The following is a 14,325-nucleotide window of genomic DNA, read 5'->3' on the forward strand; positions in this document are numbered from 1 at the left end:
GTTATTGTCCGAGGTCCCTATACCTTGAAGTGGAAAGCACTTTTTCATACAGCAATTTCATGTTGATATTTAACTTTGATTATTTTTTGGACGTGTACCATAATGAATCCACAGATCAATTATCCTTTACGTTATGGTGTTAAGCACATCATTTTTATAATATTTTTCCTTGTCTATCAGCTAGCGTGCTTTGAGCTGAACACTGAAGACTTTGAACCTGCCCATCTTGAAGGAGAAAATAAAAAGACCATTTCATTAACACATATGCATGGCTGTTAATTTATCAGAGCATTCACACCGAAGTCAACACTGGAGCTTTTCAGGGTAGAAAAAAAATGCAGGGACAAATAAGCAAAATTAAAGTAATGTTAAGGTAATTATAATAGAAGCCTTACTGTCCAGGTGACTTGAACTGTTGTGGGTGTCAGCACAACAGGATTATGCAGTCGTACAATGACGTCTCCCAGTTCTTTCTGGACTTGCCTGTGATCCACACCTTGTGCTGGTGGGCTGATATCTGCCAGGACAAGCACACATATAAAAGCATTATTTTAATGAGAAGAGTTATATATGGCATTAACTAGAATGATTGAACAGCTTAATCACCTGATTTAAACACATTATATGGTAACATTTTTAAAATGTGCTAAGATTAAAATATGAACCACAAAGCACATCAGGTATATGAAAACCACCATTCACCTTTAACTGCTTAGGAAATTATGAAATATAAAAATGTTTAAATGATTTGGACTCAGTGGCAAAGTTTTCTCAGATCTGGTAAGTGATGAGAGAGATGCAATATTCACTAGTTCTAAAATATTCAGAGAATAATAACATTGTCCAGATGCCTGGAACCAAACCGGTTAGTATAATTGAAGAAAATGAACAGTTTTTTATTCTCTTAGAGCATACATGATATTAAGTCATTATATGTTTCCAAACTTTCACTAAACTTCCCCTCCTCATACCATAGAAATATGAAACCAACAAGCGATGCTAAACACAGTTTTTCCTTCTGCAGTGTGTATCTTCCTTTATAGATATAGACAATGACATCTAGTGCAAATAAGAAAAAAGAAATAATTTATGAAGCCAAACTGCTTCTGATCTCATAAAAGGCGAACAAAGGCACTTTTACACAAAACTTTTCTCATCAAGGTTATTCCAAAGATTCCTTCAAAGTGCGGGAAAAATTATTTCACCTAGTCAAAACCTGAAGGATTTTAATGTCAGTGTATGTTCATGGAAGACTCTGATGCCATCTCCAGCACTGCATATGGATCTAGTACCTAGTTCTTAGAGACTCATTTCAGCTATGCCCTTGGGTTAAACTGAATGAAGCTGTATTACCTTTGCTAGAGAGAGGGTGCGAATACAAAGCGCGTGTTGAAAAAGGAAGGAGGAGATGTACAACGTGAACTTCTTTACCATGTCTTTTTAGCAATAGTTTCCAGAGATCACATCCCTTCTGTTACACTGCACCAAAGGGAGGCAGTTGGGCTACGACCATCACCTATTTAATACATCACCACAGCATGTCCCTTCCCTCCATCTTAAACACAAATAAAGGTACTTCCTAGGAGCCAGTGAAGTCTGGATTCCAAGGAATTGCTGTTGTTGGTCAAGAGTTACAGCCAACATACTAAACATGTCCACTGTTTATCCATGGAGTACATAATGCCTGAAATATACACACAGATTATTTCTGCTGGAGTTCGCCTGTGATTTATCCAGAAGAGGGGGATTTGGAGCACAGGAACAGATTATGTTCAGAAAGGCTGGATACACTATGGCTGGGCATCCCTATGCACCTGTGAAATCTCCTCGGCTTTCCAAAGAGACTCACTAGGCAAAACCACTTTCTTTTTGGATCAACTTGCTGTCCTTGTGAAGAGCAAACATAAATGAGACAAAAGCATTTTTTTTCTCTATAATGGTTTTAGGTATGTAGTATTTGACTTTTTTTTTTGTCTTTTAAAGATTATTAAGAAGAAGAAATAATAATGCTCTTAAAAATATTAAAAGCAAATATAATAACTATGATTGTATCACATGCCTCTGGGTTTTGAAAGAAACCTGGTTTTGATAATCAATATTTCAGCTATATATTTCAGGATTTTTATGGATTCTGAGCCACAAAATAAACAATATTCGCACAGGTTTCTACTGATGTCCAAATGAGTAGGATGGCTCCATGGATCTCCAAAGGGAATATAATCCAAATAAGGGTAAGTCAGAAATAGTAAAGTAGCTTGTCTAACAAATTATGCTTATTTAACACAACCAAGAAAGAAACAAGGAGGTAATGCAATAAATCCATACAAGAGCAACTCAAACTGGTTTACAGAATGATAATTTATGCTGCTATCCACAAAAAACTTTCAATCTTGATAGAAAATACCTACAGCTACTCAGGACTACATTTTTGGCAAAGTTACCCTATGGTATACAATCAACAATGAATTTAAATCCTCTTAGGGAAATAAACATTTCTACATAGTGTGCTTGTATGAATAGTATTCTATCATTTTAATGGGAAATATGTCCATAAATGAGGAAATAACTTGGGCTAATTACAATAAGAAATTAGTATCAATATGTATATGTAGAGTTCTGCTTCTTGTTATGTACACTTGGAAACACACACATATATAATGTTCACAGTATAATATTTTGCAATGAGATCTTCACATTACCAGGAGATTCCTGGCAGGGAAGCTCTCGATTCTAAGAGTAAGCAGATGCCCAAGTACTTGAATATTAAAATCGTGACCCAGGCAAAACTGGCTCAGGAAGCAATATTCTGTTCACAATTAAGAGGTCTCTAAAATTAAATTAGTTATATATTTTCCCTAATCTCTCTTTTAACAGCTTTCAATGAAGTTATTACTAGTTGCTAGCACTTTAAATTTTAGAGATATAGTGTAGTTTATAGTATAGTACATATGTAGTTTTTTTAAGTGTTTTTAAATATATGGTTTGGCCTGTTACTAATCCAGCAAAGCAACTAGCTTTTTTCTTAGAGGAATTGTTGATTTATCTGTTCTTATTTGATGTGAGTCACTTAAGACAAACTTAAGTAAGTGCCTGATGGTCTGCTTGCAGTCCACTGGTGAAAATGTGCACAGTATCCTATCACTTGTATTTGCTATACTTGGTAACCGAAAATCAAATGTTGAGATATTAAAGTTACCACAGACACCTGTTGCAAATTAATATTATATATCATTGTATAACTGTTTCTTCCTTCCTCAGCGGCCACTGTGAATAGGCTTTCTACCATGCATCAGCTTCCTCTGTGAGCCTGAATGGAATTCAGGCATAATTAGAAATCACATCAAAACATTATGTTAATTTTCAATTGATTTTACGATTTAATCCTATTAAACTGGAAGCTACCAAAGAAGCTATAAATTCTGAACCTGTTTCAGTGTGCTTGACTGCTAAACAGCCTCTGGAAATGGAAGCTGCAACACATGCTGTAGCTAATTAAAAGACATGTTTTTACGGAAATCAAATTTCATGTCAGCGTGTCAGATAAAAAGTCTATACTTGACACTCAAATGCCAAAATAAGTTGCCTTTTTAAACTAGTTGGTAAGCCTTGCAGACTAAAGGCTGGTGTAATGAAAAGTTTATGTCACCCTATAATCCTGGTAGCGTGAGAAAGAGAGGAAAACTTGTGACACCCCATGAAGCCAAGCCATGAAATCTTCTTCATCCCCCTCCCAACTCAGCTTTTCAGAAAGCAGCTCTGGCTCTCTTTAACGGCAATGATTTTTTTTAGGGGGGTAATTACTAGAGCCAGATTATTCAGGAGCAGATTGGGATGAGGAAAACATATGGGAGAGGTTGTATACATCACGGTTACGTGATGAAGGAATACAACTCTACTCTCCTTCCATCTATGCATCAGAGGACCCTCTTCCATTTACACATGCTGGAAGCTGATACAGGATGCAAACGCTCTCTACACACACGTTTCTAACTTCCACAAAAAGGGACAGGTGATCTTTTTGCAAATTAATTGCAAGAGGAGCTATTATTTTGGAGTAGAAAAATTATGGTTCCAAAAAATGATTAATTCCCATATTCCAACCTGTTTAATGCAGAACTACATTCTGGAATGAAGAATTCAGGCAATGTGTTGTTAAAGCCAAAAAAAAAAACCCATGCTGTGAAGAGAAATTTGTTCATGGCAGTTACATTCAGCTAGAGCTGGGTGTGATGAGAAAAGGATTTAATAGTCATCAAGCCCTCTCTGCACACATGCGACAAAGAACCAGAGCTATCAGTTATATCACTATTCTACAAATGAGGGATTTCACTTCAGCCTTCCCTCTTGGTTTAGTATTCAGTAGATTAATATAAAGAACTCAGAAATCTACATAAAAATATAAATATATAAATATATTCATGTATATAAATAGAAGAACTATATTTTATTCAAAATAACTTTAAAATATTCTCAGCATGCAGATTATACCAATTCTCTGCACAAATATTCAACCAGATCAATCAATATACTATGGATACTTCATGCTATTCTGCTGTAAGCATACAGCACTTGTTATGATAGCATATCCCTATTATAATAATGGACAACTAAGGACATAGAGGGAAAGCAATGACTAGACAACTAAAGATACTGAGGACATAATAAAAGAGAGAGCATGGTATTTACAGCATTTTTTAGAAAAGCTTGGGTGCCTAACTCACATTATTTTAATAGAAATTGGGTGTCAAGGAGCATATCAATTCTAAGTGACTTGCAAACTGTCAACTAAAATGTCTAGGATATACCAAGGCATTGAAGAACTAATCTATCTTTCTGAAGGTCCAGATGATAAAGCAATCATTGGACTATTTTTATCTTTATCGGTTAAGCTGGATTCCACCACTCAAAGTATCATGATTCCTTCAGTCAGAGTGCTAAAGCAAAATGGCCAAACTGACCTACTGTTCAACTCTCAGTTCCTTCTTTCTATTTTAGCTCAAGCACATATGTCTTAATAGTTAATATTACCTTGTGTTCGGACAGGATCTGACATAGGGCTGGGATCACTCAGACCTTGTGAATTGATAGCTCTCACCATAAACAGGTAGATGGTATTGGGGCGCAGTCCTCTCACAGTGTAGAGGGTAGTCTTGACGTGGTTAGCCACTGTTTGCCAACTATTGCTCACAGATTGACTGCAAAGAGAAGAGCTCAGGATTAGATTAATGCAAGGGAAACAGAGAAGTGAAGAAGGATCTGCTGTTGTAATCCTATATCAAGGCTAACTACAGGGAAAAGTAGCAAAAGCAGGGTAAAACTAAAAAGATTTGTTAGTTTCAGTTAGTTAATTCATCAAGGAGGAAGAAAAAAATAACAGAGAGGTCAAAAGTATTTCTGCTTTAAACAGAAGCACAAGCTTTCACTAATAAATTATATCCCACTAAAATAAATAGCTGCAAAAGAAAAAAAGTGTGGAAAGCACAAAAATAAATTTGAATGATAAATTGGCCACTCTTGAACATAAATCTTTGAAAAAAATAAACCTGTTAAAAGAATAATTTTCTATACTGCTGAGTAAATTATGTCAATAAATTGTCTTGTCAGAGGAAGGGTATTCTCCTTGAAGTAAAACCATAGTCAAAATTACAAAAGAACCTTCTGAAAACATGCTTATAAATGAAGGAAAGTGTACGACTATTTTTCTGTTGATAAATTTTCAGTCGGACAGTATTAAAATAGATTACAACCCGCTGTATGAAGAGAGTTCAACTGTGATTGTAAAAATAGTTTTTAATTGAAATGTGTGGCTTTTGTTAAAGTCATTGATGGGATGCCATTAAAGTTTACCTAAGGTGACATATCACAAAAGGTTAAAGAGAAAATTTGGTTTTATTGTAGTTTATTTTATAGCATTTATAAAAAAATCTTTACATCTATTAACTGGGAAAAGAAAATAGAAAGCTACTAGTTGCATTTTTTTCAATTGTTTCATTCATTTAATGCATAAAGGATAGCACAAGTTCTGGAACAAAACCACTAATCTGGAAATACAGTAATGTTCCCTGCACATTAACACAGAATGATGAAGTATCATCAGTACAGCTTTTTAAAGTTGTATGCATATGATTTCTATAAATTCTCACTTGAATTCTAATTAGAACAAAAACTATATTCTATTATTTCTCATTTGTTGAAAATACTGATTCAGGAGAGCCTTTAAGAATGTATACATCTTTAAGCACAAGAGAATATTATTAATATGTGCCAGAGGTACAGCCCATGCTTAAACAGGCTGGCTGAATTGGGGCCCAAGAGTTCTTTCCTCCCATGTATGAATTGTTGCTGGGTGCAATGGATGGGCTGGATTCTTACCAACCTCAGGCTGCAGGTTTAAATACTAAATTATCAACACTAGCTTTCTCTGCTAAATGTTTTATTCCATCCAAAACAAAATAAGACATCTAAAATGTTTTAACTCTCTAATAGGTGCTGCTTTAACAAGACTGGGAATTCAAGTATGCAGAGAGGCATAAGGATTGTCCATTTATGTTCAGATTGCTTTGCACTAGACTAATCAAAATAACACTGGCCCAAACTGTTTTAACTGTAGCATTCCCAGTGGAGACTCTCATTGATCATCAGGACTAAGGGAAAAGTAGCAAATAATGTGTGCATTGTCCTGTTATGTTCCTCTCGACCTGAAAAAATAGGTAGGTTCTTGTCTAAACTTTCCACGTAGAAACTAGTGAGTAATTAGAAAAAAAAAAAAAAAAAGGAAAAGATAAGAATCAATGCCAGGGGAGTCAAAGCTTCTAATGTGCTTGTGACATGTGTAGAGTCCAAAAAAACCACCATGACACCAAAAGGCCAGTGGATACTAGTTTTGGAACAAAATTAGAAAGGAGGGAGATTAGAAGTGGAATAATTCACATACCTAAAGGCCTCAATGATATAAGCACTAGCTGGTAGGTTTCCAGGGGTGCCGGGCTGCCAGGACAGGGTGACACTGTTCTTACTAACATCAGTGACCTGAGGTTTGGAAGGTGGCCCAGGGAGGTCATTTATATCATAATTTTTGCTGACAGTTGCTCCACCAGACTCTGTGAGGGGCAAATATAAAATAATTACTTTTATCCTTGACTGTATAAATCTGATCAAAGTAGCAGAATAAAAGATAAAAACATGCCAAACATCTGCAAAGTAAGCATAACCAATGTTCTCAATGTGTAAAGAACTAAGTCAGCAATTGCATTACCAGCTATGTTTTAAGATGAAGAGCTATCGTTCTTTTGGTGCATACTGAAAGAAGAAAACCCACAAAACTGCAAAGCTTAAATTAAAAAAAGTAAAAGAAAAACACAGTAACAAAAAAACTATCGTCTGCTGAAAAGTATGTAAATTACCACAACCTTGCCTCCTAGAAGGCAGAGAAGATTCCTGTATCCAGACAAATGCCTGTACTCACAGCGAGCACACTGGAGTTTGATGGTACTCTCTGTAGGCATGATAGTTTTTCTGCTCTGGGCCAATTACAGGATGAGTGCACGGTTTATTAACACTTCTATTTAGAAGAGTTATAGCATGCCAGTGTTGCTGAAGGCAAGTTCAAACAGTTACACTGTCAGTGGGCATTTAAAGATAACAACAATGAAATCTAAGGCATGTGAAGAAAGCCAGCCTTCCCACCTCAAACCTTCCCCATCTCAGTCCCAGAATTTCTAGAACAGATTGTTTGACTCAGATTACTCTACGGTAGCCTACAATTTCATCTTGTGCAAACTGAAAAATGACACCTGCATGTACCTTACCTGTCACCTCTAGCACAGCACTCCAAGATGTCTCCCCACTTGAACTTGTGGCAACACACGTGTAAGTTCCAGTATCGGACAGCTAGACATAAAAAACAGTTAAGGGTAGTTTTAACAACCATTTAGCATATGCTGAGAGTGTTTGCTCTATTTTTTTTCCCCTAAATGTTCCTTGCTAAGAAGGACTTAGCCTACATTTTAAACCAGACTAGAGAGTACCAGACATTTTCAAATAATCATTTAATGGTGGCTTATTTGTAGGGAACTATAATAAGATTACTTGCTTCTAAGAGTTTTCTTGTTCTAATTCTAATTTTCATACCGTTAATGGTGCCAGTACAGTCTATAAGTGCTACAGAATGGATATTTTAAAAAGTGTCAATCTTTTTATAGGTTACCAGAAATCCAGGTGAAATCAGATAATATAATAACAATCCTTCTCAGAGAATAAGGCCTCACAGTTCATAATCCCATGACAACCCAGAGATACAATTTCCAGACTCAAGAAGGTTGTTCCATCATCTTATCCTTTTATGACAGACCAAGTGATTTCTATAAAGGCCACCAGCCATACAAATACTGTTGCTGAGAGAATAGTGGTCTCGCTACACAGACAGTCTTCCAAGCAATTTTTAAGAAGGCAAAGTTACATCAGATCCAGCATAATGTTTCCCTTTCTTCTGTTTCATATGGGATTCTGTGAGCACATTACCTCTCACTCTTACGTGTGATTTTATTTCGGTCTTGCAAGGCACTTTTGGACAAAAAAATGGGATTTGTATAAAACCGTTGCAATTCCATAGTCAGTTCATATACTCCAAATTTATTTGGGGAAATGGTTTGAATTATATTGTCAACATTAATCTCATTTCTGTATAAATCATTGTTGCACTGGTAGATTTAACACGTGTTTTGCTATTCCTGAGTTCATTTTATAGTAAAGACTTCTGTGACAGGAGCAGGGTTTTTTTGGCAAAGACTACCGAGATTGATAGAAAATGGTAACTTTACAAAATACAGAGGAGTCCCTCTACCACTATGTATAAAGCATGGTAATCTGGAGATGGAATAAGAAGGGGGAGAGTGCTGACTCCAGTGATATAGGAGAAGAATTATATTCACAATCAGATGACTTGATGGAAATAGGACTGCATCCAAGAAGCTTTATTGGACTTTAAGGAATTGTAATGGGTGTTCTGCTAAATGCACATTTGAACTGTAGTAAAAGTGCTTATACCTGACTCTTCAAGAAAAATGTCAAGGCAAATAAGTGAGATGCTCTTTAAGTTACTTGTTGATATATAATTTAACTGATTGTTAACTTTTTCATGTTTGGAATTTGTTGGTATTTTCTGCTTCAGCTACATTAGGACCTCAGTATAGCATTCCTGCGTGTTAGGATAAGCCTTTACCACAAAATACAACTAATATTAAACCCTTCTGACAATAGCTCAGACACTCAAAATATAGAGGTACCACTAATGAAATGAGAAAGACCCTTGAAAGGAAACAGGTTTTCCAGAAGAGGAGAGGGCCTTATAGCACTCTGAAGGTACAGTATTTTATTCTGCTTCTTCTGAGCTTTTATTAAAACTACGTAATTCCTCATTATGTGATAATGGAACATATTTCTCAAGGCTATGGTTCACAACTTCATTTGTGTATCGCTGTGACAGATGGTGTATGGTATACTCACTGGTGTATGTGGTATACACAGTGGAGTTACATCCAGCAAGCAACCTCATCACGTAAAGTAAGCCAGAGATATGCTGCATCTTGTGAGTTATGGTGAATTAGCTAACTTCCAGACTATGGATGGACTAGACACAAACATAGCATATTGATAATTCAATTATTTATACTTTTTTGTGCTATGGAAAAAAAAAACTGGGAAGGTTAACGGAAAATCTTTGCTATTCAGTATCATAAGCACTTTCCTTCCTTAGTTAATGCAGGTGTCTAAATCTGGAGTGGTACAATTCTACAGAGCAGAAGGAAGTTTTTTCTCAGTGTTGATCTATCTAAAAGGTACAGATGAGGGAGTGACATATATGAGATATTAGTTTTCTTCCTCAGAGCAATCTGGAAGATTGACTCATATGAAAAATCTCTAGGTTCATGTTCATGACTGTTGCCCAGGGTTGACTATGATTGCTGCAGACTCCTAAATAATTTGATTTACACTCAGAAAGAGAGACTAGTTAGATAGCACAGGCAGGTGGGCTCAGGGGCTTAAGTAGTGGTGGCCCACTTTTACCTATACGTGAGATGTTTTATGGTTATAACAGAGATTATTAATTGCAAAGGGAGAAGAAGGATGACGACTTGGGTGTTGAAGAATAACCCGTTTTGAATGTTGGTATATATGTAGTGTTAGACTTGGGCATCCTTTGTGGCCATTTTTTTGCTTAGGAAGTGTTGACAGTTCATGCTGGGGTACATTGGAGAGAAGAGTTAATCATTCCAGACCAGATTTAAATATATATTTAATTCCTAAAAATTTCAACCGACAGAAAAATCTGTTTTTTCATGATGTTGTGCATTTTTTGTTGGTGAGTCTGACTCAAACAGTGCACATTACTGCAGTCAGGGAGTTTATAAGAAATATCTTTCTGAGCCTTTAAGGAAAATTGGTTACTAATGAATGAGCCACTTAAGGATCAATAAAAGCTTCATGTCTTTCAAAAGCACACTTACTATTAACACTGTTTTGTTCTCCCCTTGCAAGCAATTTTTTCTTTCGTTTACAGACCTTGTGCCTCTAACAGAGAGATTAATGTGCTGGCACGATTCAGAACCTATTTTATTGTTTGCATAGCTGCATGCAGACACGTATCCCAGGAGCTTTTGCCTCATGGACACTCCACAGAAGCCCATCATCGATGCCTGAAAGTTTGTGTGAAATCACTAAGCTTCCACCTTTAATTGCTGCTTTCTAACACTACTGGGGAATCTTGACTATTCAAGCGCACTCTTTAATTCAGCTCTACAGGAAAAACGCATTAACCTTCACGGCCTAAACCTGCCTTCAGCCCAGAGAGGAAGGATAAATTGTTTACTCAAGGAAAGCTAGCATAAATTTTTTAATAAATTCTATTTTGTTCCAAGGAAGTTAACAATTCATTTACGATCACTGATGTGATGGTATCAGAAAACAAAACTACTGTTTATGTCTTGTTCTCTAAAGCTATGTGTACTGACCTTTTTTGGATGACAAAGCTAGTGCAGAAATTACTGCTGATGAAAATAATAGTTGCTGAAATCGCCTCTAAGTTTTAAATAAACTAATTACATTTATCTTACTATTATTCCATATACATCCTCATCCACACAAGGAAAACCACATACACAGATAAACACATGGACACACATGCATTTCTATCTTTAAACAGGTAAAAAATTAAAAACCCAAACAAAGATTGATATTAGTGATAAAATGTTTACCAGCAAAGTCCAGCATTACATTATCTGGAACTTTACAAGATTTCTATGTATTTTAAGGATATCATTGTATTACCTCAAGGAGAAAAATGTAAAAATTATGATAGGTATTTCCTTTTGAACAGAAATCCCTCTGCATACGATTGCATGTATGTTATGGAATTAGTTTGCTTCCATTTGCATGCTTTATGAAACATCTCCAGAAAGTGTAATAGGAATAAATCAGCCAGCTCAAGACTGCCCAGACTCACTGATGGGGAAGGTGCATGGCCAAAGCCCCAGTGAACTCCAGGATTCCTTTCTAGCATAATAGCTTCTTGGAAAATAATGAGTTAGGAACTTAGAGAAATGAGCTGCTCTGAGTGTTTTTCTTTTTCTTTTTTTCCCTCTTTTTTACAGGAATGTTGTCAAAAATGAAATAGTATGTGGATTTCACTTGGTCAAAGTTTAAGGGTGAAAGAGGCCACTACATTTATTTTGAAGGCAATGGACAGGCAGAGAGCAGAGCTGCTGGAGGCACACAACAGCAGCTCGATACTGGCCATCTCCTATTGGTAGCAGTTGCTTTTGTATCACTACTTACCCGCAGAGTTTTAATCTGAAGGGTCCCCTGATCCTGTATGGATGTTCTAGGATCTCTGCCCAGGAAGGTGAATCCTTCTTTTAACCAGCTAATAACAGGAAGCGGATCGCCAGTAGCTTTGCACTTCAGCAAAGCTGTTCCATCCACGGCCAATGTCTGATTGACAGGCCCCTGCAGGATGATGGGTGGAGGCCTATCTGTCAAAACTAAACAGTAACACAACAGGTATTGGCATTCACACCTTTAAGAGTCTTGTGCTGTAGTTAGCCCTTTGTTTGACAAGGTACCAACTTTAACACACTGGTTTATGTTAGTCATAAAGGCTAAAAATATTGTTTTTGCAAGATCCACATATACCTCTAACCAATCAACTGGTCAACTTGAAAAGTGCTTTTATAAGAATTTCGCTTCAGCACAGCGAGATAACACCTAGCTATATAAATGTCCTTTATTAAGGATCATCAGACAAGATAAAAATTAAGACCTTGATTCAGAAAAGAGCTGAGATATATTTTTTATTTCTTCCAATTCAGGAATGCATTTAAAGCACATATTCCAGTGTCAAATCAAAATATGCTTAATCACTTACCTGATTCAGGGCCTAAAAGAGAAAATCTGTAAAAGTTCAAAGTGCAACACTGTAGCCATTTTAGCATGGGTAGCAAACACATTCCCCATTCTGCTTGATTTGCAAGTACTCATCCACAAAAATATCTAACAATAATACAAAACCTCCTCATAATTCTGAGTGATCTAAATGACTGTTCCACTCTTTCCAGTGGAGAAGAGTTCAAACTTCATCAAGTGCTCTAACAGCTTACTTCTCAAATAATTTCCTCACCTTTTAAACCCATGAACTCTGTTATTTTTTTCATAATAATTTACATTTGCCTGCTTGAAATACCCCATAAGGAATTCCGTAGCCACTGAGTGCATGGCTGCATATAAGCCTTATTCCATGACCAGTGGGATACCCTGAAGATGAAGTAAAATGCTCATGTTCATTTTTTTGCAAGAACAATTTTTCATAAATAATTCTGCTGTTGAACCTATTCTCAGTGCCATCTGTTTGAACAACTGAACAATTCTACATCTGATACTAAATATTTTACCTGACAGGATAAGCTCCTCAGATGGTGCAAATTAGCCTGTCTCCACTAATGTCAACTGTGTCCTAATCATTTATTCCAGCTGAGAATTTGGTTCATTATATTCCATACACAATATCTGACTCTAACTGTGAAGTCAAAATAAATTATTGTGAAGCAATGCGGTTTCTTTTGTACTTGAACCGCTCAAAATGTGACCCTCTGAAACCTTCAATAGATCCCAGGTGTTTTCAATATGGTATTTAATAAATAGAAAGTGTTAAGGATACGTTAGTGGCACATTTTATATTTATAATAATTGTTTCTGAAATTGTAATGTTGAAAGATATTAAATTCCTTTTTTTACAAGATACACAGAGGATAGCATCATCAGCATTAGTAACACCTTGCAATGTTAGTTCATCACATTTTTTGAAATTGAAAACTGAAAATGGAAAACCTATCTAGATTACATATTCACACCAGAAAATGAAAGCTACTTTGGAAATTCTGAAATAGCACACACTGAACTCAGAGATAAGACAGGAAACACTGTTTACAAGAAAACACAAAATGTAATGCATTTTCACCTTGATACGAAAATTTTGACCTCATTAAGGTTCCTTATGACTACACAGTTCAGTCATTTGGTGAAAGCTCAGCTCATATATGCCATCAGCATACCTGTAGCAAGAGTATATTGAAGTGAAAATTTAGCTTTGTATGTTTTCATTTAGATTTAATGTAGAACAGTAACTTCCACTTACCTAGGTAAGTACAAACTAAGAAAAAAACAGAATTACTTAGGTTGCTAACTATTTCATTGTAGTTATTTGTTGCAACTAATTGTCTTTTATATGTGTAGCAATGTAGGTATTTTTAAACCCTACTGCTCCACAGATATTGTCCTGTGGCATCTAATTAGTTTTTTTACAGCCCAAATGAGGAGCTCATAATCCTTTAAATAGCTTTGATCAATAAAGTAATTGAAAGTCTCCTGGCCAGAAGGAATCTTCATTTTCAAGGGTGTTATGGGTGAAAGACTACTACAGGTTTCCATGACACTAAGGGTAAAGGTTAAATGAACACTTGGGGTTTCCAGTGATCTGTGAACAACTGCATTGTTTTCACAGCTATGACTTGTAAATCTTCTCTAAAATGTGTGTATACTCTCTTGTATTCCTACTACATAGGTCTCATCATGATTAAGGAACCAAAAGTTGACCAGAGGTTCAGAAAGATGTATTTATAATATGAGCATTCTGAAGAACACACAAATAATGAAAAACGTCCACAGGTTTTAGTTTCTTTTACAACATTTTACAATTTTTATTAAAATTTTATGCTGTTTTCTCCTAGCACAAAACTTCTATATTTATCCTAAAGGAATATTTTGTATGACTAA

At 35.9% G+C, this 14,325-nt stretch overlaps 1 protein-coding gene across 16 annotated transcripts in view; it reads right to left on the reverse strand.

Moving 5' to 3' along the window:
* Positions 1 to 14,325, reverse strand: part of ROBO2 (roundabout guidance receptor 2) — a 469,585-nt gene that overhangs the window by 83,417 nt on the left and 371,843 nt on the right. For all 16 annotated transcript variants that reach the window (XM_064523330.1, XM_064523361.1, XM_064523351.1 and 13 more), the window contains 5 exons: positions 11,833 to 12,038; positions 7,809 to 7,890; positions 6,935 to 7,100; positions 5,029 to 5,195; positions 396 to 517 (listed from right to left, as the gene is read on the reverse strand). In XM_064523330.1, coding sequence (XP_064379400.1) covers positions 396 to 517; positions 5,029 to 5,195; positions 6,935 to 7,100; positions 7,809 to 7,890; positions 11,833 to 12,038 — 743 coding nt within the window. The remainder of the gene's footprint in view (positions 1 to 395; positions 518 to 5,028; positions 5,196 to 6,934; positions 7,101 to 7,808; positions 7,891 to 11,832; positions 12,039 to 14,325) is intronic.

Source organism: Dromaius novaehollandiae, chromosome 1, assembly GCF_036370855.1.
Source record: "Dromaius novaehollandiae isolate bDroNov1 chromosome 1, bDroNov1.hap1, whole genome shotgun sequence".
NCBI classification, from domain to species: domain Eukaryota; kingdom Metazoa; phylum Chordata; class Aves; order Casuariiformes; family Dromaiidae; genus Dromaius; species Dromaius novaehollandiae.